We start from the raw sequence: 24,400 nt of genomic DNA, 5'->3' as shown, positions 1-24,400 counted from the left end.
ATGCCCATGGTCACCGAGACCAACGTCTTCAACCTGTCCTCATACTGCGAGGCGCAACAGAGTAGTTTCTTTAGCACCTACAGTTCGACCGAGCTCATCACTTCCACCATCACGGATTACCAGGGCTTCGATGACACTGGCGATCAGACAGGTTCGGTAGTCTCACAGACTTACTCTACAAGAACCATCACATACACCGAGCGGCCGAATGATGCATACGCGAATGGTGGAGCCAAACCTCCATGCTGCTCTACATGTCGAATCAGTGCTGGTACCATCCAGTTCTATTGGTGGCCGGACCTTGCGACTGCGACAGCAGGCAGCATCACAGTCTCAAACAACGGCAGCGGTACTCCAGTGACGGCGGTTGCGCCGAATGGCTTCACCTTTACTTCGCCCTCTGTATACATGGCCTTCAGCTCGCTCTATGCACAAAATCGTTGCTCGACCGTGGGAGACGTATGGTACAACACAACCATCGGCTTCCATCCGAACGAGATCACAACAGTCAACGCATACGTCACGACGTTTACGAGCTACTCGTTGACCACGGAGGATGGTACGACCGAGTCTGAATTCATTACCGCGGGTGGTTACAGGCCACCACCGTCTCCCCTCCATTACAGCGATCTGGCAAAGAACTGCTCGTCTGAGCCGGGATACGTATACTTCCCGGACGATCCTCAAAACGACCTGGCCGGTTCCGTCGAGCAAGATCCATGTCATCCTATCTTGCAGCTCCCAGACTCTCTCATCAGCATGCGACCAGAATGGGTCGACAATCACTGCCGAGCGGCTGAGGGGTTCGGTGCATATGATCCTCCTCAGGCATCGACGGCGGCAGCGGCTGAAGTGAAGCCAACTTTGGCTCCAGCACAGCCTGGCAGCACCGGTACTTCCAACAGTGCTCCTGCTACCAGCACCTTCACGGCCCAGCCTGATACGACGCCGACTAGCTCCGCTGACACAAGTTCCGCGGCACCACCGCCAGCAAGTACCCCTAGCAATGGTGGGCAGTCGAGTTCTTCGAGCCCTGTTGCGTTGCCATCCCCGGTCGTCGCGTCTTCGGAGAGCGCCTTAGAACCAGCGCAAAGTGAATCAGCAACTCTACTCTCGCCGGCAATTCAGTCAACAGCGAGTGAGCTGCAGACACCATCTCGCACAGCCACTGATGCGGTCATGACCAGCAGCGGCGGACAACAGCTGCCATCGCCCAACACTCCACAGGTTGAGTCGTCGCAGGCAGCCATCATCGCGCCAGGAAATGTTGATACAACCACGCAGATCGTTGGGCAAGCACCGGCTTCGCAAATCATTCAGGAGACCACTTCGGTAAACGGACAGTTCAGCGTTGTTACTGAGGTTCAACAGCAGCCCACGCAGGCGGCAGATGGGGCAGCTGTAGGTCCTGCGGTAGTGACCACTGTCCTCGAGCAAACCACGTTGGTAAACGGTCAAGCTACGGTAGTTTCGAGCATCATTCCTGCGCCGAACGGTGGTGCGTCTCAGCAAGGCACAACCCAAGTAGCGGTCGTCACAGTTGGAGGTCAGACATTCACGGCTGATGCATCGTCCAACTTTGTCGTGAATGACCAGACAATATCGGCGAACGGTGCGACAGTCACTATCAACAACACTCCTGTGGCACTTCTTTCCGGTGGCCAGACAGCTGTTGTTGGCGGCAGCACAGTCTCCATCGCGGTCACTCCAGCAGCGGACAACGCGGCGTCCATCACCGTCGGCACCAACGTGTTGAAGGCAAACACAGAAGGAGGATACGTCGTTTCACCTGACACCACACTCTCGATCGGCGGCTCTTCTGTGACGGTCGACAACACCGCATACGCTTTGAAGACCAACGAAGCAGGCGAGACAATGCTGGTAGCTGGCGCCGCAGCGACATCAACGAGTTCAGCCAACATCGGACACTACATTTTGAGCGCGATCAACGGGCAGAACGAGACGTCTTCAAGTAGTAGTAGTAGTGCACAGCAGTCGCATACCTCCTCGAAGACGACAAGCCCATCAACCAGCGGCGGGAACAGGGCCACTTCTGCGAGCGCGAGTGTTGCAACACAGACAGCAGGCGCAGTCACGGTGCGAACATCATCAGCATTGATGCTCTGTCTGCTGGCATTGCTAGCCATGATATAACGATAGCCGTAGGACGTAATGTAATGTTTATCCAAAAAACTCTCTGCGCCGATCCCTAAGCGTCGAAATGCAAGATGGATCGAACAAAAGTGGGCTCACCGACAAGTAGATCAATCCTCGGTCAGCAATCACTCTCGCCCGAAAGGACGCGATGCACGCGGTGTGGTTTTCCCGGACGCGCCACGGTCCCGCGAAGCAAAATTGGGTGTGAGCTTGAGCGCTTTCCTACTCCTGCCCTATTCTATCCCAGCTGAATCCACCGCACCTTCCCAATCGGGTAATACTGAACAAGACCCTATGGTGAATGGGAAGAATCCTCTGCGACGACGTCAGGTAGACGAAGAAATATATCAACGGACTGGAAACCTCCTTCCATCCTCGAAAGCAAATCAACAACTCCCCATCGCAAACCGCACGCAAACCATGCCCCCAATCGTCGTCGTAACCTCCCCATCCGGCAAAATCGCCACCCACCTCCTCCCTCTCCTCGCCCAAAACAACACTTACACCCTCCGCCTCGCCGCACACACCCAGTCCTCAGCCAGCACCCTCCAAAAAACCTACCCCACCGCCGAAATCGTCCCCACAGACCTCACCTCCCCCTCATCATGCACCTCCCTCCTGAAAGACGCCACGGCCGCCATCCACATCGGACCCTCCCTCCACTCGCGCGAGAAAGAAATCGGCCTCAACATGGTCGACGCCGCCGTCGCCGAAACCCAACGCCCCGGCGCCGTCTTCACCCACTTCATCTTCTCCTCCGTCCTCAACACCCAGCACCGCCAACTCATGCAACACGACCTAAAATCCTACATCGAAGAACGCCTCATGATCTCCCCCGCCTCCCTGAACTGGACGATCCTCAAACCCACAAACTTCCTCGACGCGTACCCGGTGCAACTCCTCGCGGGCATGGAGACCCCGGCGATCGAGCGGCTGTGGACGCCCGAAGTCCCCAGCAGCGTGATCGCGCTCCGGGATATCGCGGCCGCGATTGAGAGGGTTCTGAGAGAGGGGGAGAGGCATTATTATGCGGAGTATCCGCTCTGCGGGACGTTGCCGGTGAGTGATCGGGAGATTATCGAGACGATTGGGCGGGTTATCGAGAAGGACGTCGAGATCCGGCAGCCGACGTTCGAGGGCGGGGTGGAGAGGTTGATGTTTTTTCTGTTTGGCGAGGGGCGAGGGGGGGATTTTGGGGGTTCGGCGGAGGGGGATTGGAGGGGCGATATTTGTCGGGATGGGGCGGAGAGGTTGGTTTTGTTTTATCGGAGGAGGGGGCTGAAGGGGAGTCCGAATATTTTGAGGTGGTTGTTGGGGAGGGAGCCCGTGGGCGTGGAGGAGTGGGTGAGGGGGGAGTTGAGGGAGGGGGTTGCGCTGAGGACGGCGGCGGGGACGGGGAGTAAGATTGGGGGGCGGTGAGAGGGGTGGATGGGTGGGAAGGAGTGAGTGGAGGGTCTGGGGAAGAAAGAGAAGTCTTATTAGATACGATATTATGCCATACTGCGTAGTTCCATCATTCTAGGTCGTCTCCCGTTTCGTTCCATTTCCAAAGCATCAATCGTCCAGGGGTATCGTATCGTGTCGTCCTCCAATCCTCCCAATCAATTCTTCACAACACGTCGTTCTTCTTCTTCTCATAATCATCATCATCTCACATCCACCCACCCTTTCTCCCCAACTTTTGCCCTCCTTTACAATCAACCAAACGCTCTCTAAAACACCACAATCCACACGCCAAAAACAAAACCCAAAACCACACAAAAAAAGCAAAACCACACCCTACCCACTAAACGTCCTTGGCGCAGCAACCCACCCCATCAACCGATTCGCCACATCGCTAGCATAACTCTTCGTACAACACCCATCCTCCAACGCCCCGCTCGCCGCCACACTGCCCCCATTATACGCCCTCGCCGAGCGGTAATACGCCTGCGCCGCGGCGAACCCGCCGCCCTTCTGCTGCGCGAGGAGTTGCTGCAGGCCGTCGCCGGAGGAGGTGCCTTGGGTGCCGTCCTGGATCATTTGGTGGATTTGGGATTGCGGGCAGGGCGTTTGCACGGTGCCGTTGGAGTGGTAGGGTCCGGAGGTGGCGATGGCCGTGGAGACGTTGTTTTCGTTGCAGGAGCCCGTGCTACATGTTGGCAGGAGTTGTTAGCTTTTGGGAAGATCTATATTCACGTTGTGTGTGTGGATGTGGAAGGACTTACCCGTTATGGCTCTGCATAAGACCCGGATTGAAGACGGAGTACTGCGTCGTGATGACTCGCACACACCCCGTCGACTCCTGCATCACAATGGCCAAGATGAACCGAGCATCGACGCCGCTGGACGAGGCGACTTGCTGGATCGCGGCCTTCATTTCGGAGATCTCGTCATCGGTGTCGTCGGGTACGCCCCATTGGGCGCAGGACCCTTTCATTTGTGGTTGGTTGGCCGTGAACCTGGGAGTATTGTCAGTGGGACCGCTTTGGGAGTTTGAACTTGTTTGTGGTGGACTTACATCTTGTCGAAATCGAGCCAGCGCTTTTCGGACGGCCAGCCTGCTGCTTCGGAGCCGTCGCCGGTGTAGGACTTGTACACATCTGTGCTGGACGAGGAGCTCGGCGTCGCAGGAGTCGTCGATGTCGCGGCTCCGGACTGCAAAGGTGTGGTCGAGTTCGCACTGGCATGGGCCGCCCTAGCAGTACTGGACGTCGAGACGCCAGAAATGCTCAACGAAGGGACCGAGGGCACAACACTCGCGCTAGACGCCGCAAGAGTAGGTAGAAGCTGGGACATGCTGGATGTCACAGCCAAAGCCCCCTCGCAAGTCGCCACGCAGTATGCGCTCCCGGCTAACATGCTCGAGCAAATTGGACTAGTCACAGCTGGGTTCCATTCCATGAATGCCTCCGCAGTGATGCCGTATCGGTCTGCTATGTTGCTGCAGTAGTCGCCAGGTGCGGCGACATACCACTTCGTACAGCCAGACACGACCCCAAGCTGCGTGGGTGCCGGAGCTGGGACGGTAGCAGCGCAGGAACCCGCAGCAGTGGACACTTTGGCGACTGTGGTGTGGGCGGCAATGCTTGTCGTTGTGGTCGTGGGAAGTGAGCCCACATCGACGACTGATATCGACAGGCTCGTCTTGGCGGTACTGGAGCTGGAGGCAGTGTCGTCCTTGGTGGCGAACGCGCTAGGTTTTTCACCTGATTTCGCAGTAGACTGGCTTGATGTTTGCTTTCCGGACTTCACTTTCGTGGCAACTCCATTGACCTTGGCTGTCGTCGATGTAGAGTCCGTGATGATGTCGATATTCGTATGTGTCACCACAACGACACGCTGTCGGGTAGCCGATCCAGTTCCCTCAGTATAGGTCAGCGTCTGTGTGTTCATGTCCGTGAGCGTCACCACGCCAAGATGAACCGAGGTCGAGTTTGTCGTCGTCGAATTTGATGTTGAGTTCGTCGGGATCGTGCCATTGATGGTGCTATTCGAGCTCGTCACATTCGTGGGAGGGACGATGCTGGGCGTTGCCGTCGCGAATGTAGACGTGGACGTCGTGATACTCGCTTCTGCATTCGCCGTGTCGGGGCATATGCCATATCCACGGAGAATCGTCTTGCATTCGGTCGAGTCGGAGTCGTAGTCGGCTTCTGGTTCGGATAGTTGGATTCCGTGCTTCAAAGCGATGTCGTGGCAATCTTGATCTGTAGAATAGTGAGCGATAGTTGCATGAGTTGGATTCGGTTTACTAACCTTCACTTGGTGTATATGTCGTTGAGCATGCGGGTGTCGATTCGACGGTCGTAGGGACACTGTCACCTGTAGAAGTTTGCGTCATCTCAGATATCGAAGTATTCGTATACTGACGTTTAAACAAGTGAGTGCGTGAAACAGGCTTCGCAACCGCTGTGCCAGCCAGCAGGGCGACAGTGAGGAGCTATGGGGTGTCAGTCAATGTAGATGAGGATCGCAAGGTTGACAAGACTTACGTTGTGTGCGAGCATTGCGGACCGATCTTCGCGTTTGCGAGATCAATGTCCGTATATGCTGCGCAAGGAGGGTAGGGAAGGTCAAGGAGAGGTGCAAGATTTAAGCCCGGTTGGCAGCACAAGAGTATCTCTGTCTCTTTCGGTCGTTGCTGGCCGTCTCAACGAATGGTGTACGATCGAGAAAATACCCTGCCGTATTGCAGTACAACTATTCAGTGCAAGATGGAAACCCGGTTGGCAACACGCGATGGTGCTTCTTTGCGTCGCACTCCGAATGTTGTAGACTGTGGCAGAGTACGTCTCGTCTCGTTGTCGTAGCACGTGCGCAGCGGAAAAGACCGATTGACAGCACTCCTGTGCCTCTTTGCGTCGCACCTGCAGATGAGAAGTAGAATAGAAATGGGGCAGACTCAGCTTCTGACTCGTCTTCACCACAAACAGCCTTCCATGGGGTCCGCTCCTTCGTTCTTCCTTCGTTATGCGTCGTTTCGGTTCGTCTTCTTTGTCGTCGTGCAGACGGCTATCTGCTTTATGGAGATATGCAGGTACTGTTAGGCTTGTGTACGGATAAGTGCGTGAGCGCAGGCACAACCGAGAATGAGGATCTGTGCAACGTGAGATTTGTGAGTATAGCGGTATAATACTGTTACAGAGAGAGTGGTGATCTGTAGCAGCAAGAGTCGCTGCAGAATGACGATGATAAGAACAACAACGGACTTATAGTCAGCGTTACGCTGCGGCATCGTGTCCGATGTTTTGCTGTTGTCGACAGTTGGCGTTGTCCCGAGAACAGCAAGCCTACCACGAGGCTGTACTGCTGGATAAGACTGAGGTCTGGTTCGAGAGCGCCAATGGATAGGATACGTTCTTCATGTACGAGCGTTTGACCAAGAACCAAAACAAAGCTGGGCGGCATGATTCTTTCGCAGGATTCGGCCAGGTATGGTACGCCTGCTCCAGGATACTAGTCGCCACAGCAGCTGCTTTGGCCACACGGCGTCTACAATAATGGCCTCGAGGGTGTGACCTTGCACTGGTGGTACGAACGTGGAGCCATCTGTGACACATATTCCACAGGTACTTGTTGGGACAGATCGATGTTTGTCGCCTGCGTGCCTCTTTAGCCCTGCAGCTTGATCGCATGAACGCTTCATGAATACTTTCCAGGACTGCCATGCAGAATATTGGATGAACGCAGTAGATCATGCAGTGCTGTTTTGCAGCGTGCAGTGTTGAGGAGCGGCGCGTGGTCACGGGGCGCGTCCCGAATGTTTGGTAGAGCAACCACGCTCTTTCCGGATCTCGCAGAAGCTACCATTCACGTCCCCACGGTCGAATTTGATTAAGGCTGATGTTTGCTCGCACTGACTGGGAGCTTGCCGGGTAGCGAGCCAGCCGTATAGTAGAATGCGATGGTCCTCCGGTGTTGCGTGTTTGTTGTTCGATATCGCGTCTTGTTGCCAAAGACACCGGATTATAAAGGTCTGCAGTGCAGGCAGAACTCTGTCTTGAGGTCGAGTAAAACTACCTGCATTGAGGGAATGTCAATCTGGAAGTTTTGTCAGCAGCATCGCGTTGTTTATTTGAAGGATCGTGTCTTGTGATATGTCAACTCGGATCGTCTAGCCCTTCCTCGTTGTTACAGAAGCATTGGTTGCTGGGCGGGATTGCACAGCTGCAGCCTGCCTCCAGGTTTGCTACATACTTAGCCAATGGAATTTTGACAGATCTTGGGCATTTTCGATGGAGAAAACTTCCCCCTGCAAGTTGCGAGGGCTCTCAAAACGGTCGCCCAAACTGGCATCATGGCTTTTTGCTTGCTAGATCGCGGACAAGAGGAGATGGCGAAACCGGGCATTTCATAACGGTACTGTTGTCAAGGACCTCTCATTCGTCATGCTCTCGTGCGGTGCCATTGGAATAGCATAGTAGCGCCCGACGCCATCACTCTGCTTGTCCTCCAGATCTGATCACCGTCAGCAAGTCATGCTGCGACCGCCGGCGGGGCTCCAGTCGGCGCTGCAGTAAGAGTCATCAGGACGCGTCGTTCGCGCCTAGACCTGTCACCACAGCAACGTCTGTGACCTTTCCTCCGTTGAAGCCGCCTAGATCATATGGGCAGCAAGACGCCGCAGCAATCATGTCCTTCAGCGCTTCGAACTCGATGTAGTCACCGGCCTTGCTGCTACCCAGAGGTTTGAGAGTGTAATTAGGGGTGTTCTGGAAGATGTTGAACGGATCTTGATCGAGGAAACCATTAGCGACTGGTCGTCAAAATGGTATGTATACCATGGTGAACTCGGTGCACTGACCGGTGACTTCCAGATAGTTATTCATGCCGTACGGCGCCATGACCTCGGCGATGTTGCTCGCGCAGCTTCTGTGATTCTTGATTCCCTGCTTCGAGTACATCTCCGGGAAACAGCTCATCTGGACAAAGTCATCAGTCTCTCCCCAATGCTGAAGAGTAGCGAGCATATCGCGTTGAATGTACTGACAAACGTCATGTCATGCGTTTTGACCGTGTCGTCGGTTATTTTCAGAATCGGCTCGTCCTTGTTCGTCCAGAGACATTCCCCAATAGCAGGCGTGGCTCCGGACAGATGAAAGCTGGGGTCCTCGTTGTCAGTGCCAGATTTAGACACGGGCTCAAGAAAAGGAGTGCTCCCCACCGTGTGTAGGCCATGCTCAGTTTCTCCACCAAGTTGGTACTCTGGACCCAAGCGGCGAAGTCGACGACCTGCTCACCGTGCAAATCGACGATTCGAAAACGGTCGCCCTTCTTGACCTCGAAGGCAAACCCATGGCTCGCTTTGACGATGTGTGTCTGGGGCTTGGAGCTGGCAGCGTGTTGGCCTGCATCCATCTGCATCTCCATCAAGGTACTCGGCTGAGGGAACACCATTGTCGGCTTCTGGTCAATGTCAATTTGCGTGAAGTATGACCGTCTGTCCTCTCGTAGTCACTTTGTCTAGTCGAATGCGCATCTGTGAAGAAGACATCGCTCCACCGCGAACGCGAGCAGGTCGTGGCGGTCGTCATGATTGACAGAGCCGCGGTGGGGACAGTAACAGGCCCGCAGCTGTGGAGGATGTGGTCAACGAGGACATTGTCGCGTCTCCCGGTGATGAATCTTTGCAGGTCGCATTTCCGACGCGTAGCCAGCCTTATAAGCAGTATTCTGCAGTTTGGCACAGTGGCTGGACGTGTTTCCTTTGCCATTCACTCGCAAAACAAGACCAGGTCGAAGCTTTGGATGAAAGGCTTGGCGGGCAGCAGCCATGACGACAGCGGCCAGACCTCCACGCATCGACTTGAGTGGCCCAGGATGATGCTCCAGCAGCAGCAGACGACGTGCATGTGATGACCGAAAATCCTTTGCCCTCGACGTCCAACTCTCCATCCTGGCGCCGTCGTGGAGCACCCTGCTACGCCTCTTCTCCCTCCTGCCTCGTCATGGAAAGGCGACTACGCGGCCGTTGAGACGCCAGTGGTTTCCCAAGGCGAAGGCCCAGGCAAGAGCTGGACTCGGGAGCTTTCGCCAGACATTCTTACCATCCCTGAGGCAGCGCGCCCAGTCGCAGATATACCGTTATCTCGTCGCCCGACAGCTGCGCAAGCAAAGCAGGCGCCGAATTGCGAGCCCTCCCATCCGTCGACAACCGCCCTCGAACGATGGGCCGCGACTGGAGCATCGGAACATGGCCTATTCGGGATCCGGTAGCAATAATACGTATGGAGACTATGGGGGCTTTCGGGCAGAGGGAAGAGAACCAGGTGCAAGGAGAAAGAAGCTAGCAGGTTATTTGAAGGCCGCGAATGAGCTGAGGCAGAACTATTTCAGTGCGGATGGCACCAGAGATGTCCACGGTCCGGAGGATGGACCTGGAGCCTTTCCAGATGCTGCTGTCGTACGCAGTGGTAATGAAGAGATGATACTGTTCCCTAGCTATGCCAGGAAGCATCACAAAACTGCAACAAGGAAAGCTGCTACGCCAGGCCGTGAAATGACAGAGGAAGAGTTCTGGCGGCGAGAGTGGGACAAGCATGAAGATCTTAACGCCATAGTGGATGTGGACGTTCGTGGCTGGATTTATACACCACCTCGAGGTCAGAACACGCGCAAGCAGAGACTACTCATCGGACTGGCCAGACAACTTTCTGGGATTCCTGCTCCTCCGTCCAACAGGCCAGGTGATTCGAACGGGTCGAGTGCTGTTCCCAGCAGAGCTTCAAGCCCGTCAAGACAGCAGGAAGAGGAGTTGATCAATCTCGAAGCTGAGAACATTGTTCGCAAAGGCCGTCAAGAAGAGAGCTATGCAAGCAGGGGAGCATTTTCTGAGAGGCCAAGTCAGGCGAAGGATACCGACAGCATATACGGCAGCACGTACAGCTTTGATATGTCTGATCGGGGCCGTCAGAGAGCGTCGATTGCAAGCACTGTGTCATCCCAGGATTCAGACTCTGGACAGCCAACTCCTGTTCAGAAAAGACAGTCATGGAACATACCCGGAAAGATGAGCTCTGCAGAGCTTGCTGTGGCCAACACACATCTGTTGACTCGTCTAAAGCCATTCATGGCAAACCCATTGGCCAACACGCCTATCAGCGCCTTCTTCTACAACGAGTCAGCTTCGAGGCAGCAGACTGTATACACAGACGGCTCTGGTCACTTCACATTCCGTGCAGCCCTGGACTTCATACCAACCCATGTCCGTGTGCTGGCTGGTGAGAAGCTCTCCGCGACAGAGGAAGTTCTCGTCACGTCGCCTAAAGGCGTCAGCTTGATAAGCGACATTGACGATACTATCAAGCACTCGGCTATCAGTGCAGGTGCAAGGGAAATCTTTCGAAATGCCTTTATCCGAGAACTCGGTGACCTCACAATTGATGGAGTGCGAGAATGGTACAACACCCTCCACGACATGGGAGTCAAGATACATTACGTATCTAATTCGCCCTGGCAAATGTATCCTGTGCTCACAAGCTTCTTCAAATTGGCAAATCTTCCCAGAGGATCGTTCCATCTGAAGCAGTACAGTGGTATGTTGCAGGGTATCTTCGAGCCAGTCGCTGAGCGCAAGAAATCGTCGCTGGACAAGATCATGCGCGACTTTCCTGATAGAAAGTTCATCTTCATCGGCGACAGCGGAGAGGCCGACCTTGAAATTTACACGGAGACGGCGCTGGACAACCCGGGACGTGTCCTTGGAATCTTTATCCGGGATGTCACCACTACCGTCAGGACCGGCTACTTTGACTCAAACAACAGTCCTGGCGGAAGCAAGAATCATTCCCGGAACCACTCACGCAACAAGAGCGGCGATGCACTTGCAATGTCTAAGCGACTTGCTCGTCCCAATGATATCCGCAACGACGATGCCGATCTCCAAGCTGCGATGGCTGCATCACTGCAGGACATGGAGGAAGAGGCTCGAGTCGCCCGTAGGTCGATTAATCCCGACGCAGTGAATGCCGAGACGGTTCAGAACCGTCAGAAGAGTCCAAGACCATTGCCAAAGCTGCCTCCTAGACGGCAAACTCAACCAGATCATCATGAAGAAGACTTGATTGACTTCTCCGATCCGCCTCCCTCCAAACCGTGGCTTGAACCGCCCGAACGAAAGACTCCTTCGCCACATCAACATGCTAAAGGTGTGACCCAAGGCCAAAGACCATCGCCATCACCTCCACCGCCGCCAAAGCCAGCGGGCCTGCGAAGCCCTGCACCAGACCAGCGATCAGTCTCTCCTGACAATGCCAATAAACCACCGCCTCCGCGGCCCAGAAAGCCATCTACCGCCATCAAGCCCAACCTCCCTCAGCTGCAGACTCATCAACCCTCTCCACTTTCTCAAGTAACCAGACAAGCGTCAACGGCCAAGATTCCACCCGCTTTGCCAGCCAGGCCCAGGACGTATCGAGAATGGACCAAGGACACTATCTCAAAAGCCTTGCCCTCTCCCAAACTCCCCCCTTCGCCTGGCCGACACTACGCTGGAGATACTGGGTTTAGCTTACCAAGACCGTTGACTAGTAGGAGCAACACATCGAATCCCAGCAGAAGCCAGCCCACATCTCCTCTCGCACGACCCATGACATCGGCCAAGTCATTTGAGGATTTGAATCTACCAGACGCGGCCATGAATCAACCGGCACCTCCACCTCCACCACGGAGGAACATCTCATCGTACGCTCTGAACCAGCGGCGACAGTCTTCGCATCGACGATCTGGGACATGGAGTGACGATGGCTTTGGAAGTCCCGGAGAAGGACTCAGCAAGAAGGAGTACCTGTGGCAACAACGTTGGGCACGCGCGAAAAGCGTGCTGGAGAGGAATGGAGTCACCCTTAGGACATGGCGGGTGGGGAGCGATGTCGCCGACGTCTGTGTGAAGCTGGTGGAGATGGAGCTGCGGAAAATCGAGAAGGAACAAAAGACCGATCGATCGACATGAGGTTTGGTGTGCATAGCGGCGGCGACGAACAAAAAATCGGATAGAGGCTCGTTTGTTTTGAAGAACGTTTTCTTGATACCCCATGGGTCGAATCGGATTCTCCTAGGATAAACATCTCACACCGTATGAACAACATACCTACCTGTCTCACGTCTTCCTACCTCCAGTAATCTCAACAATACTCCCGCTCATATACCTCGCCTCCTCACTAAACAAAAAAGCCACCACATCCGCCACCTCCTCCGCCGTCCCCATCCTCCCCAACGCCACTCGTCCCACCTGCTCCTCCACCGCCTCGCTCCCAGCAAGCACCCCCGCATTCGTCGGCGTATCAATATACCCCGGCGCCACGGCATTCACCCTCACGCCTTGCCCCCCCAACTCCAACGCCATCGCCTTGGTAAACCCCACAATCGCCCACTTAGTCGCGCAATAAATCGCATACTGCGCCGCGACGGAAATCCCCATCGTGGACGAGACGTTCACGATGCTGGAGCCTTGCCCGAGGTGCGGCACCACGGCCCGCGTGAGGTTGTAGGTCCCCTTGAGGTTCGTGTCGACGAGGGTGGAGAAGTACGCGTCGGTTGTTTCTGTTAGGGCGTACGCGGTGGGGTTGACGCCGGCGCAGTTGAAGACGTGGTCGATGCGGTGGAGGGTGCGGAGGGTATTTTGTACGAAGGTGGTGCATTTGGCTGGGTCCGCGACGGAGAAGGTTTCGGTGTAGTGCTTTCCGCCGCATAGGTTGTTGGTTTCTTGGAGGCCGGCTTCGTTGATGTCTTGGAGGGCGAGCAGGGAGCCTTGCGAGGCGAGTTTGTGCGCGGTGGCTCGGCCGATTCCTGAGGCTGCCCCTGTGATTAGGGTGACTTTGCCGGTGAATCTGCTTTCGTGGGAGGACATGGTTGAGAGGAGGGATGAGAGATGATTATGGTGAACTTGCCTTTCGATTTTCTACGCTGTAGGTGAGGTGATGTTGATGGGCCATTGAAGAAGTGCGGGGCGATAGGTCCACTGGCCGCAAGGAAGAGATAGGCCGGGCTCAAGAGTGGGTGGGGGTATGGCTTCACCACGCTCCAAGCAGAATGTCAGTCTTCTGCATTGAGTGCTCGCTCCTTTCTTACATCGCTATTCTGTACAATACGCTCTTGGACTGTTCTCGATCATTGTACACCGATGCTGTTCGCTGCCAAAACGTCAAACATGCTTCGTTAGTGCTGCTTACTTCTTCGCGCGGCCTTTGCCTTTGCCCTTCTTGGGCTTCTCTTCCTCCTCCTCTTCATCGTCGTCCTCATCTTTGGCTTTCTTCTTCTTGCTGCCGCCAGCCTTGGCAGCAGGAGCCTTCTTCTTCTTGGGTTGCTTGACGTATTTGTCCTTGGTCAAATCGACGTCCTCTTCGTCAGGTGCTTCGGCATCGTCGACTGCTTCGTCTTCCGACTCTTCCAGAGCTTCCTCGAGATCAGGTTTCTCCTTGGCCGGAGCCTTCTTCGGCTGCAAGATCTGAGAAGCCTTCATGAATGGCAAGGGATGCGACTGTTGGTTGTACCTAGTTTTGGTTAGTATGTCATGTATCGCGGCAACTTTGGGTAAACTTACATGCGGGTGAAGCTGGCTTTGGCGGCCGACTCGATCTTGATGTTTTCCATGTCGGCTTCGCCAACGCCAAGTTCCAGAATGGCGTCCCAATCGTCTTTCGTCAGATAATAGTAATCCATGAGCTCGATGAGCTCAGGCACGATTTCTTTGCCTTCCTCCTGAAGCCGCTTGACCAGCTTCTCGAACAGAATAGGCATGTAAGTCTGGCGTATCTCGTGCCGGTCTGCGCTTGTTCTCAAGCGCATATGACCCTGAATCTCCTTGATCATCCGTACCAACTTGCCTTGCTTCGAGTTGTTGCCGAGCCAAGCGGTGAAGCGAGTTTGATGGCCTGCCATTGTGCCGTAGACGAAGCTTGACGGACGCACAAAGCTGAAGATAGCATGAGTCGGCATGAGTGACCACTGTTGCTGGCTGCCGTGAATCATGCGATCCACGAGATCTCCATCACTAATGGAGTCTGCTGCCTTGCTGACCAGATCGAGTGTCGCCAGTTTCTTGCGTCTGGGGTCCCCGTTGTACTCGTTCGAGCGTTGTGGATTGGTGCCAAGATAGTTCTCCTGGAGCATCAGCGGCGCGAACTCATGATCGTTGAAGTAGAGCTCGCTCTTGTCGTTGAGAGTGGACTTCGCGGCAGGGTTGAAGAGCCCTCCGCCCAAGATCTTGCCGACCATGTCCCAGGGTTTGAGGATGATGTGCTTCTCCCAAGCCTTGCTCATATCTTTGCTCTCCTCAAAAGACATGTTCTCCTTGTCAAGCTTTGCTGTGCTGATCATGTTGACTACCTGGCGAATATCCGCGCCGGTCCCCTCAATGAGAGCGTTGATAACGTTCGTTGGCATCTTGAGGCCCTCGCGGAATGCAATAGTCATGATACGGCTTCGGATCATGTCGGTGGTAGGACGTCGGAAGCCCAGGTCGAAAGTGACAAAGTCGAAAGGCTTCATCTTGGAGAGCTTGCGATCGTTGCAGATCAAGATCATGGGGATCTGTGACTTCTTGCAGACAGCCGCTAAGGCACCAACACCACCCCGATCACCCGCACTCATACCGTCGACTTCGTCCATGATCAAAACTAGCTTCTTCTTTGACGCATCGACTTCGTTAGAGCCGGTGCCGAAGTAGCCAAGGAGTGATGTTGTGGACAGAACGCCTTTCAAGCCAGTCTCTACCAGTTTCTTGGAGCGAGTGTCCGAGGCATTCGACTCGACAATGTCGTAGCCTTCCGTCTTGGCAACAAGATGGGCCGCAGTCGTCTTGCCGATGCCTGGAGGACCGTGAATCATGACAGCGCGGTACCCACCACTTCCATCTGGTCCTGCCATCTTGAACTTGGTTCGCTGGTTTTTGGGGAAAGCTCTCAGCCAACGTTGGAGCTTCTCAACCTGAGTCTTGTTTCCGCAGATTTGACTCAAGCTTTGAGGTGCGTAGCGGACAGTCCACAGTCGTGTGTCAAGCCCCTGAGCAGAACCCGTGCCCTTGCTACTCTGGGAGTCGTCCTTTGCTGCAGAGCCTGGCTGAGGCTTGGGCTTGGCAGCAGCGAGACGGGCTCGCTCCTGCTTCTCGATCTCTTCAGCTGCCTTACGGATATTCTCCTCTTCTTTGGCTTGCTTCTCGGCAAACTTCTCCGCCGCCGCGCCGTCGCCACCATTTGCTGGCAACTGACGGATCAATGCGAACAGGCCATCCTCGTTGATCACCTTGAGGCCATAATCCTGGATCGTCTTCAACTTCTTGGGCCCGGCGTCCTCGCCAAGCACGACATAGCTCGTCTTCTTTGACGGAGCTGTAGTGACCTTGCCGCCATAGTTCTTCACCAACGTCTGTCCTTGTTCTCTGCCAAGGCGCGCGAGCTGTCCGGTGAATACAAAGGTCAGTCCAGCGAGGCAGTTTTCGGCTCCAGTCGGCAGATCAATATCGGATATTGCACCTGGAGGTGCAGCAGAGTTAGCATGCTGTTGTCCCCATTGGAACTTCTTCTTCTCGCCCTCTCCATCTTCCTCGCCAGATTTTGGAGGAGGCGGTGGTGGCTCTATCGTGGGAATGCTATCGAATATGGCTTTCATCTCAGCGCTGTCCTGAGGTGTTTCCTTGGCTTTCTTGGGTGCCGACTTCTTTGGGGCCGCCCGCTATCAACAAGTTAGCTGTGCAACAGAAAGTGGAGTTAAGAATCCCCGTAGTGACTGTAAACAATGGTCTGGATGTCGCGAACTTCAGAGTACGATTGCCACTACAACGTACCTTCTTTGCTGGCTTCGCTTCTTCAACCTCGAGATCATCCTCGTCCTCTTCCATAGCGGTCGACTTCCTCTTCTTCGAAGCTTTCGCGGGCGTCTTCTTCGCTGGTTTGTCCTCAATGATCTCCTCGTCATCATCTGGGACAACGAAATGGTCCTCATCGTTGACATCCTTCATGTCCACGTCTCCATCAGGTTCAAAATCATCTTCATCCTTCACCTTCTTCTGCTTTGCGCTCCCCCTCTTCTTTGGAACAATCGGCTTGTCGTCTTCGTCGTCGCTTCCTTCCTCATAGTCATCTCCCATGCGTCGTCCGACAGCAGCACCGCTCTTGAACAAGTCATCGGCGTTGTCCTCTAAGTCATCGTCGGGGAAGTCGTCGTCGGCGAGGTCAGTGTAGTTCGCGGTCTTCTTAGCTCGCGTTGAGCCACGAGTAGGTGTAGCTTTCGAGCCATTGGCTTTGCTCGCATTCTTCTGAGGAGTTGCCAGTGTTGATGCCTTGCCATTCGACTTCCTGACAGAATCAGAAGTACGCTTGGGCTTACTTCCCTTGCCAAAGAAGTCGTCGGCGGTAGTCTCTTCCAGCACAGGTTCAGGCTTCGTTTCGGCCGCTTTCTTATTCGGTGTCGGCTTCTTCACTGGCTCGTCGTCTTCGTCGTCGCTAACAATCTTCTTTGGACGGCCTCGCTTCTTCGTCTCCTTGGCCGGAGGAGGGGGTGCTGGAGTGCCGGCGGGCTTGCCACCGAAAAAAGAACGAATGTCTGAAGGCATTGTCACGATAATTAAGAGAGAGCAACAACCAGCGACATCCGACTTCAATCGAGCTTCTGCGGTCGATGAGGTGTTGGGTGAGTGACGAGCTACTGGCTTCGAAGCTCGGACGGGCAGGCGTCCACGACTTCGACGACGCGTGCAAGCGCGAGGGTGACGCGGAGACTTTTGGCCGCCTGTTCAAAAAGCTTGGCGTCGACATCATTCACCTTTCCCGCTGTCACATGCAAGAGGGAGGGCGCTAAATGGCTAGGCCAGCGAAAGAGATCATCGTATGAATGACTTGAGCACAAATTGAATCTCATCAGAATGTACAAGTGTTTGGCCTTGCCATTCCAATATGAAGTCTGGACTTCGCCTCCATCTTGCTGTATCCAAATCTATTCGCACTCTCTCCTCATCGCAGTGACGACATTCTCTTCCAGACGTCTTCCATGAATCGACTCGTGTCTTCTCGAAATGCATACTCCGCTCAAGTCTTTGCGGGACGCTTTTCGGTGCCAATTGCGATTAATCATGTCATATCTCAAACTTCTCCGCCCAATGCTGTACAATGATCTTGCCCTCACCAAATGTCTCCTTCGGCGTCCTCACAACAATAGCCGCATGCGTGTGTCGCACTTTCTGGATATGCACCGGATACTTGGTGAAGCCCAGCTGATCCAGGTTATCAATCATCTCGAATTGCTCCTCTTTCAAAGCCAAGATCGGGAAATGTGACTTTTCCTTGTTCGTTTCTCGTCGACTGAGGGCTAACTGTTTCGACTCGGTCTTGCCAAGTGGCGCTCCATTGGTTGATGCTGTCTCTGGAGGTGGGGTCGGGAGGTATTGCTCAGTTGAGCGGCCAGCTGCATTTTCGTATACCCGGTCTTGCACCGCCTGTGCCTCTTCGAGCAGTTTTACTCGGTATCGATCCAGTTTGAATGCTTTCCCAGACTCGTGATGACGCACTCTCTCGGCAGATTTGTATGTCTGGTAGCCAGCGTTGACCATGAAGACCGGTATTGCCAAAGGCAGTACCGAAATGAGCAGCAAGTAGAAGGGTATGTTGTTGAGTGTCCTCTGGGGCACATTCGTGAACCTTTGGTAAGTAGTCATATCTTCGTAAGGAGATTTCTTCGGCGTGACGGGGTCCAAAGGGTCCAGGATAACTTCGCCTGGCGGAGGCTGGTTTGGTTCGTAGTGTACCTCGATCTTGTCGACTTCGACGTAGGGATCTACGCGACTGAAGAATGCAGTATAATATGGCACACTCCGGTCGTTCAGCGTATTCGCATACACCCACTTATTCTTGAACCTTTTCAGTCCCCTCATAAACACACTATTGGGATCCGCCATTACAGATAGAAGAGGTCGGCCAGTATCGCGGAACTTGTCGACCAAAAACAACTGCTGTCCAGATGTGCTGAGTGTCCTGGCGCCCATGTAGTTGAACAAAAACGATCTGTAACCGAGCTTGGGACTTCGCGCCCCTATGTGTGGTGTTGCGAACGTCGTGAAGTTCACTGGTTGTATGCTGTCAAACAGCCCACTGGTTTCCATGAGGCCGATGGCATATCGTGCCAAAACCCCACCTAAGGAGTAGCCAGCAATGCTAATCTTCTTGATCTTCGTGCCATCCTTCTCCAGCTCTTCCAATGTCTGCTCAATCTCATTGACAATGCGCTCTCCGCCGACCTCGATTCCATCATAAGTCTGGTTGTCGCTGTTGCTTTTCGCGACTAGTATGTACAGGCGATCGTCGGGGTGCTGCCGTTGGAGTGTATCTCGGAGGTGACTGAGGTGATTCGGATTGCCCCAGAAGCTGTTAGGCGACAGGAATCAGTACAAAGAAGCAATGTCCATGATCTGTACGAGACGGCACTCACCCATGGATCAACACCGCAATGTGGTCAGGGTTCTTCTGCGTTTGAGCGTCCATGTTGCGAGATGAGAAACGTAGGAAAATGGAGAAACACCCACAACGCCTTCTACTGCCACCTTATGCAAGTCCATAAACAAACGATAGTGTTGTTGCGAGGAATTTAGCCCCCTCGAAGCCCTGTCTTGCGTCGGCAATACGATGACGACGGGATTGTTGTCCAACGTCGAACGGCGCCGGAGAAGGACACTCCGGCTGCCCGCGCGCTCCTCTTACCTCCGACCTCACTGCCACTTCACACTTCACAACTACTTGTCAGCTATGAACACCGCCGCAAACAGCTGCTCCCGGACAAGCACTTAGCTTGGTATATTCGCCCGCTGCTGGATCAGCTCGCCATCTACGACTCAGGTCTGCAGCTGCGGCGAAATAGAGCACGCGTCGGAGACCGCATTTGGTAAGCCAGGGGCCTTTGTTTCTTATCCATTTCGAGGAGTCGACGACACTCGACTTCAATCACAGGCTTGCCCTGCCCTTTCTCTCATTTGGTCTGAACGCGACTGGCGGCGCGGACATGCCGTTCACTTCTCAAACTTTAACCATTGCTCTTCAGCAAACCCACAACAACTCGCTCGCTAAGAAAAATTCCAGCTTGCCCCATCTTCCGAAAGCAGCAGATTCTCTTCCTGGAATGACATGAGCCCATCATATCCGGCAATCTCAAAATGGTCTTCTCGACCACCAACCTCTTCAAAGGCATTCCATGCCCTGAAGGCAGCAGATGCGTACTAACTAGCTGCATCTACGCACATGAGCCCAAGCACGCGCCTGAATCGGAGATTCAGAAGACGACTTCACCAATACATGCGCCAAAGCCGACCGAAGTGGCAGCTGATGAGTCTGCCGGACCCGCAGCTAAACGGCGCAAGATCACTTATGAAAGCCTCGCCGACATGCCACCCAGCAGAGCCGAGTTGATACGCGGGCAATTGGCAGCTACGAGATCGACTTCGCCAGAGTCTAAGCAGGAAAATGAGACCAGGTCTCAGCTAAGCAAACACAACTCGAAGCCTCCACCGAGCTTAGTGAAGCCGGTCTCACCTCCGCCTACAAACGGCAAGCCCACGTCATCAGGCAATACAGCATTGCGCAAGCAAACAACATCGGGCCAGCAGAACCCCGAGGCAAACGGAAGTGCCAAATCGGAACCTGAAAAGGTCGAATCGCTGAATCCTCGCTTGATACCCAATGACCCTGCTGGCCACACGAAGAGAGCGCTCTATCTCAAGCATCTGCACGCCGAGATGGCTCGACTGAATCGGCAGGTGAGCGAGACACCCGGTCTCGAGCTCAGACATCTGCTAGTCTTGACCGAGCAGAAGCTGATTAAACTGGCACTCGATGATGAGGAAAAGACGGCGCGAGATCACCCTACGCTTTATGCAAATGTGATCAAATCAAGAATTGCCGCTCTGAAGAAAATGCCACAAGACGAGTGGATCAAACACGTGAAGTCGACATACACTGTTGATGAACCGAAGCGTGCAAAGAAAGCAGCGAAGCCCATCCAGACAGGTCTACCACTCGAACAGGAACACCTCGTACTACCTGAACTTGTGATTGACCAGATGCCGCTGGCTGCCCACGGGTACATTCCAATTCCTCCAACGGAGGCCGAGGCAGCGGAGGCGGCAGCAGCAGTTGAAGCAAGCAAGAACTACGAGATTTGCGACAGATGTGCAGGCAGATTCCAGGTCTTTCCGGATCGAAATGAAGAAGGATTACTGACCTCAGCGGGTGCGTGCACATTTCACTTGCTAAGGAAGGTGTATCCGCAACGGTCGAAGACGGACAAGGAGACTGGAGAAAAAGAGCCGTACTACCCATGTTGCAACGAACCAATGGGTACGAGAGGCTGTATCACCAGAGACGAGCATGTCTTCAAAACGACGAGTCCAGGTCGATTGGCGGCCATCATGCCGTTCATTGTCACACCAGAGAATGAGTCGCCAGCCAAGGATCGTCGTGGACAAGACATTGAAGCAGTGACATTTGACTGCGAAATGGGCTACACGGCTTTTGGGCTCGAGCTAATTCGCTTGACCGCTGTATCATGGCCGTACGGCGAGGAGTTGCTGGACATACTTGTTCGACCGTTGGGCGCTATCATCGACTTCAACAGCCGATTCTCTGGCGTGTTTCCGGAACATTTCGCCAGCGCCATTCCCTACGACGACTGGCGATCATCGCCACCACCGCCTCCGTCACAGACGGCGGAAGAGAAGCCTTTGCCTATAGTAGACGGCCCACAACGCGCACGAGAACTTCTGTGCAGCTTCCTCACGCCGCAGACCCCTCTGATAGGACACGCCATCGAGAATGACCTCAACACCGTACGACTTTGCCATCCCACGGTCATCGACACGATGGTTCTCTACCCTCACCCGAGAGGCCTGCCTATGCGATATGGCTTGAAGATGCTGACCCAGAAGCATTTGCACCGCCAGATTCAGACAGGAGGGGATCGCGGACACGACTCACTGGAAGATGCAATTGCTACCGGCGATCTAGTGCGATTCAAAGTGGGCGAAAAGTGGAGGACACTGCGTTCTTCTGGCTGGCAGATCATCGACGACAAACTCATACCACCTCCATCGAAGCAGAACGACGCGGACGCGGCTATTTCTGAGACGACTGCGAAGGCCTGGGCCGAGAGAGCCGCTCATGGTCCAAGCAGGAAGCGTAAGAAGCGAGCGGATTCAGATAGCTCTGAGAACAGTGGTGGACAGGAGGATGCTGGAAGTCCTCCAGTGGTTGCGAGCGAGTGAAGTGATACGACTACGAGCGATACGAGAGGTACAGTTGACAAGTATTGAGACAATAATGACAAAAATTACTGGTGATGATGAGTGTGCCATCAAGCCAAGTGAGGCCACCAAGCACCAAGGGACCCTGATATTCCTTCACCGACAAGCTACAATTCCCCTGCCTCTCACCTTGCAAAGATAAGCACTTGGTTCGTAAGATCTGCAGCTCGTGACGCTCTTTTGCACGTCAGGTGAATTCGGGGTCCAGCAGCTCTCCTGCATATGACCCTCCTAGCCTCCACTCTTCACTGCCCCGCGATAACCGTTCAACGCCACGTGAACCGTTGAAGAGCAGTAAAAAGGACGCGTAAAGTGGTTCACCCGTGATTACGTGCACAGGAAGATAGCGACGAGGCGTCCAGCGACAACAGTCAGAGGCGGGCAGCAGATGACTCTGTCTTCTCTGTAAAATTTATTCATGCAGCGCCAAGCGAAGGAGTTAAGAACGAGGCGTCTGATCTGCAGCACAAGCGACAAGAGCTGTTGCGTCCCGCAGCCAAAATCCTCCAATTTCAGCGAAAGAGAGACGCATGACTTGCAGCTTGTTTGTGAGAGGGCGTCGGCACGCCCGTTGGGTTTTGTGTGCGCAATCTTGTGATTGAGTGTCTCCTGCAATAATAGTAATAGCGGCGCGTGGCATATACATAGAGGTCTGGACCGTCTTGTTTTTGTTTTCAAAAAGGGCTTTCTTCTCTTTCCTTCCTGCTAGGTTTGCACGGCGTGTGTTTGCTGGAGTCGAGATTTCTCACGTTGCACGCAGGGACGCTCGCTTGTTCGGCAAGAGGACCCTGGCTTTGGCGAGGCCTCTCCTAGCGTGGCGTGCTACTGATACACCTGCAGCCTGTTGACTGTCCTCTCTCCTATGCGACTTGTGCATCTGCAACTCTGCCAGTAACGCCTGGCGACACTGCACAAACACCGCGTTGCAGTGTCGCCGCTGTCCACCATCTGCGACACTCCGCCAACTCGGACTTGCACGGATTCGCGGGCCCTTGAAACACCCGACCTCGCACCATGTCGACCGCTCAACCCCACGTCATTCGCGTGAGGGTCAACGAGGAACCCTCTCACACCAATTCATTATTTAATAATTGGTTTGTCTAGGACTAAGTTTTAACTTAATCTCGCACCTAATATTAACTTGCTGACCCGGCCGGTAATTAGCGATCAAGATGAGCCTGACTCACCCGTCGAGCCCGACTCCAGGCACAACGAAGACAGCATAGATACCCTCCACTCACTCAAACCACGGCCCGAAGCTGCGCGCAGTGTCACCGACCCTTCACCGTCTGCTCTGCTGCAAGGATACTTCGGCTCCGCCAGTTCGAGACCTTCGAGCAGTCACCGCAACCGCTCGCCGTATTCTCGCTCCCACCTCAGGTCACGATCGACGGGTGCGGCGCTGAATGCGCCGGCCATGACAAGAGCACATTCGAGTCCTGCGGTTCACACTAGAGCATTCGAGCTGTCCACACCATCTACGGGTTCGCTATCGCCAGGCAGTCCAATGCGATCCCCGGCCCGCCCGCGATCGCCTCTGAAAGCGCTCGAGGAAAGTGGTTACAACCCTCCACCTCGTTCACCCAGCTGGTTCGACGCTACCAGTGGCAGCGCAATCGAGTCGATACAGGAGGACAGCGAGCTCAACTTCACACCGAGACAGCCAATACCTGGACCATCACCTATGCCAGTCTTCGGCCGATCGTCGTCGCTGCGTCGTCGGCCGGCTTCTCCTCTACACAGCTCTACACCACCTACATCCTATCCCGCTAGTGTTATCGACCAGAACGTCCCAATCAGCACAGTTTCTTCAACCTCCAACTCACCTTCGCTCGGCCCACAGCGATTCAACGAAGCATACCCTCCTCTCCACCACTTCGCGAGCAGCTCGCCGTTCAGCAGCATACCCTCTACGCCAACCTCGCAGCGTTCGCGATCACCCTCGATCAGCTCTCTGGATACGATTGAAGATGCGCCAGACCTTGAAAGCGAGGCTATTGAAACAGAGCGGATAGAGAGGTTGAAGTTGGCAGCTGAGCGAGCAGAGCGGGCAGAGCGTGGGGAAGATGTCGATGATAACTCTCGTCGACGGAGCAGCTTGGATGCACCACGAGGCTTTGGCTTTACCCGGGGCGGCAACCGCGAGAGGAAGCGTTGGTCGGTGTGCGGGGGTGAGAGAAGAGCTGATTTGGACTTGGAAACGATCTGGGAGGACTGATTCAGATCGGGCGAGGACTACCCTGAGAAATGTATCCTGGGCACGGCGTTAGGGGAACGAGATTGAACGATTGACTTTATTAACGGCTGCGACAACTGATGGACTACGAAGACAAGACCGACTTGGGTGGGCTTGATGGATGTATATTACGATACCCATGCCGCTTCAATAGCGCGCAAGCTACGGTGACAGGAGTTTTGCGTATTTAGGCTGTATAACATGCCTCTGATTGTCATAATCATTACTACTTCTCTGTTTGATTGAAT

At 54.4% G+C, this 24,400-nt stretch overlaps 9 protein-coding genes across 9 annotated transcripts; 4 read left to right on the top strand and 5 right to left on the bottom strand.

Annotated features, from left to right (window-relative positions):
• On the top strand, nt 1-2,154 carry M409DRAFT_20209 (uncharacterized protein; the record flags this gene model as incomplete). Its single annotated transcript, XM_033805277.1, has 1 exon — nt 1-2,154. One exon carries the CDS (start codon nt 1-3, stop codon nt 2,152-2,154), a length of 2,154 nt encoding a protein of 717 aa, XP_033670683.1.
• Nucleotides 2,155-2,577: 423 nt separating this feature from the next.
• M409DRAFT_20208 (uncharacterized protein) lies at nt 2,578-3,576 on the top strand (the record flags this gene model as incomplete). The annotated part of the gene is made up of 1 exon (XM_033805276.1): nt 2,578-3,576. The coding sequence occupies one exon, from the start codon at nt 2,578-2,580 to the stop codon at nt 3,574-3,576; it is 999 nt and encodes a 332-aa protein (XP_033670682.1).
• Nucleotides 3,577-3,936: 360 nt separating this feature from the next.
• On the bottom strand, nt 3,937-4,998 carry M409DRAFT_64802 (uncharacterized protein; the record flags this gene model as incomplete). The annotated part of the gene is made up of 3 exons (XM_033816235.1): nt 3,937-4,288; nt 4,365-4,598; nt 4,658-4,998. The coding sequence occupies 3 exons, from the start codon at nt 4,996-4,998 to the stop codon at nt 3,937-3,939; spliced, it is 927 nt and encodes a 308-aa protein (XP_033670681.1).
• A 3,167-nt stretch (nt 4,999-8,165) lies between these two features.
• M409DRAFT_20206 (uncharacterized protein) lies at nt 8,166-9,036 on the bottom strand (the record flags this gene model as incomplete). The annotated part of the gene is made up of 4 exons (XM_033805275.1): nt 8,166-8,395; nt 8,444-8,561; nt 8,630-8,741; nt 8,804-9,036. 4 exons carry the CDS (start codon nt 9,034-9,036, stop codon nt 8,166-8,168), a joined length of 693 nt encoding a protein of 230 aa, XP_033670680.1.
• Nucleotides 9,037-9,832: 796 nt separating this feature from the next.
• Nucleotides 9,833-12,589, top strand: M409DRAFT_64801 (uncharacterized protein; the record flags this gene model as incomplete). The annotated part of the gene is made up of 1 exon (XM_033816234.1): nt 9,833-12,589. The coding sequence occupies one exon, from the start codon at nt 9,833-9,835 to the stop codon at nt 12,587-12,589; it is 2,757 nt and encodes a 918-aa protein (XP_033670679.1).
• Nucleotides 12,590-12,736: 147 nt separating this feature from the next.
• On the bottom strand, nt 12,737-13,486 carry M409DRAFT_52290 (uncharacterized protein; the record flags this gene model as incomplete). Its single annotated transcript, XM_033812042.1, has 1 exon — nt 12,737-13,486. One exon carries the CDS (start codon nt 13,484-13,486, stop codon nt 12,737-12,739), a length of 750 nt encoding a protein of 249 aa, XP_033670678.1.
• Nucleotides 13,487-13,804: 318 nt separating this feature from the next.
• On the bottom strand, nt 13,805-17,188 carry M409DRAFT_64799 (uncharacterized protein; the record flags this gene model as incomplete). Its single annotated transcript, XM_033816233.1, has 3 exons — nt 13,805-14,129; nt 14,180-16,308; nt 16,421-17,188. The coding sequence occupies 3 exons, from the start codon at nt 17,186-17,188 to the stop codon at nt 13,805-13,807; spliced, it is 3,222 nt and encodes a 1,073-aa protein (XP_033670677.1).
• A 519-nt stretch (nt 17,189-17,707) lies between these two features.
• On the bottom strand, nt 17,708-19,109 carry M409DRAFT_64798 (uncharacterized protein; the record flags this gene model as incomplete). The annotated part of the gene is made up of 2 exons (XM_033816232.1): nt 17,708-18,992; nt 19,057-19,109. 2 exons carry the CDS (start codon nt 19,107-19,109, stop codon nt 17,708-17,710), a joined length of 1,338 nt encoding a protein of 445 aa, XP_033670676.1.
• A 3,225-nt stretch (nt 19,110-22,334) lies between these two features.
• On the top strand, nt 22,335-24,134 carry M409DRAFT_64796 (uncharacterized protein; the record flags this gene model as incomplete). Its single annotated transcript, XM_033816231.1, has 2 exons — nt 22,335-22,464; nt 23,176-24,134. The coding sequence occupies 2 exons, from the start codon at nt 22,335-22,337 to the stop codon at nt 24,132-24,134; spliced, it is 1,089 nt and encodes a 362-aa protein (XP_033670675.1).
• Between the last annotated feature and the right edge of the window lie 266 nt (nt 24,135-24,400).

The sequence above is a fragment of the Zasmidium cellare genome (genome assembly GCF_010093935.1).
Source record: "Zasmidium cellare ATCC 36951 unplaced genomic scaffold M409scaffold_9, whole genome shotgun sequence".
In the NCBI taxonomy this organism is placed as follows: Eukaryota; Fungi; Ascomycota; class Dothideomycetes; order Mycosphaerellales; family Mycosphaerellaceae; genus Zasmidium; species Zasmidium cellare.
Note: the sequence above shows the minus strand (reverse complement) of the source record. Positions and strands in the feature narration are given on the sequence as shown.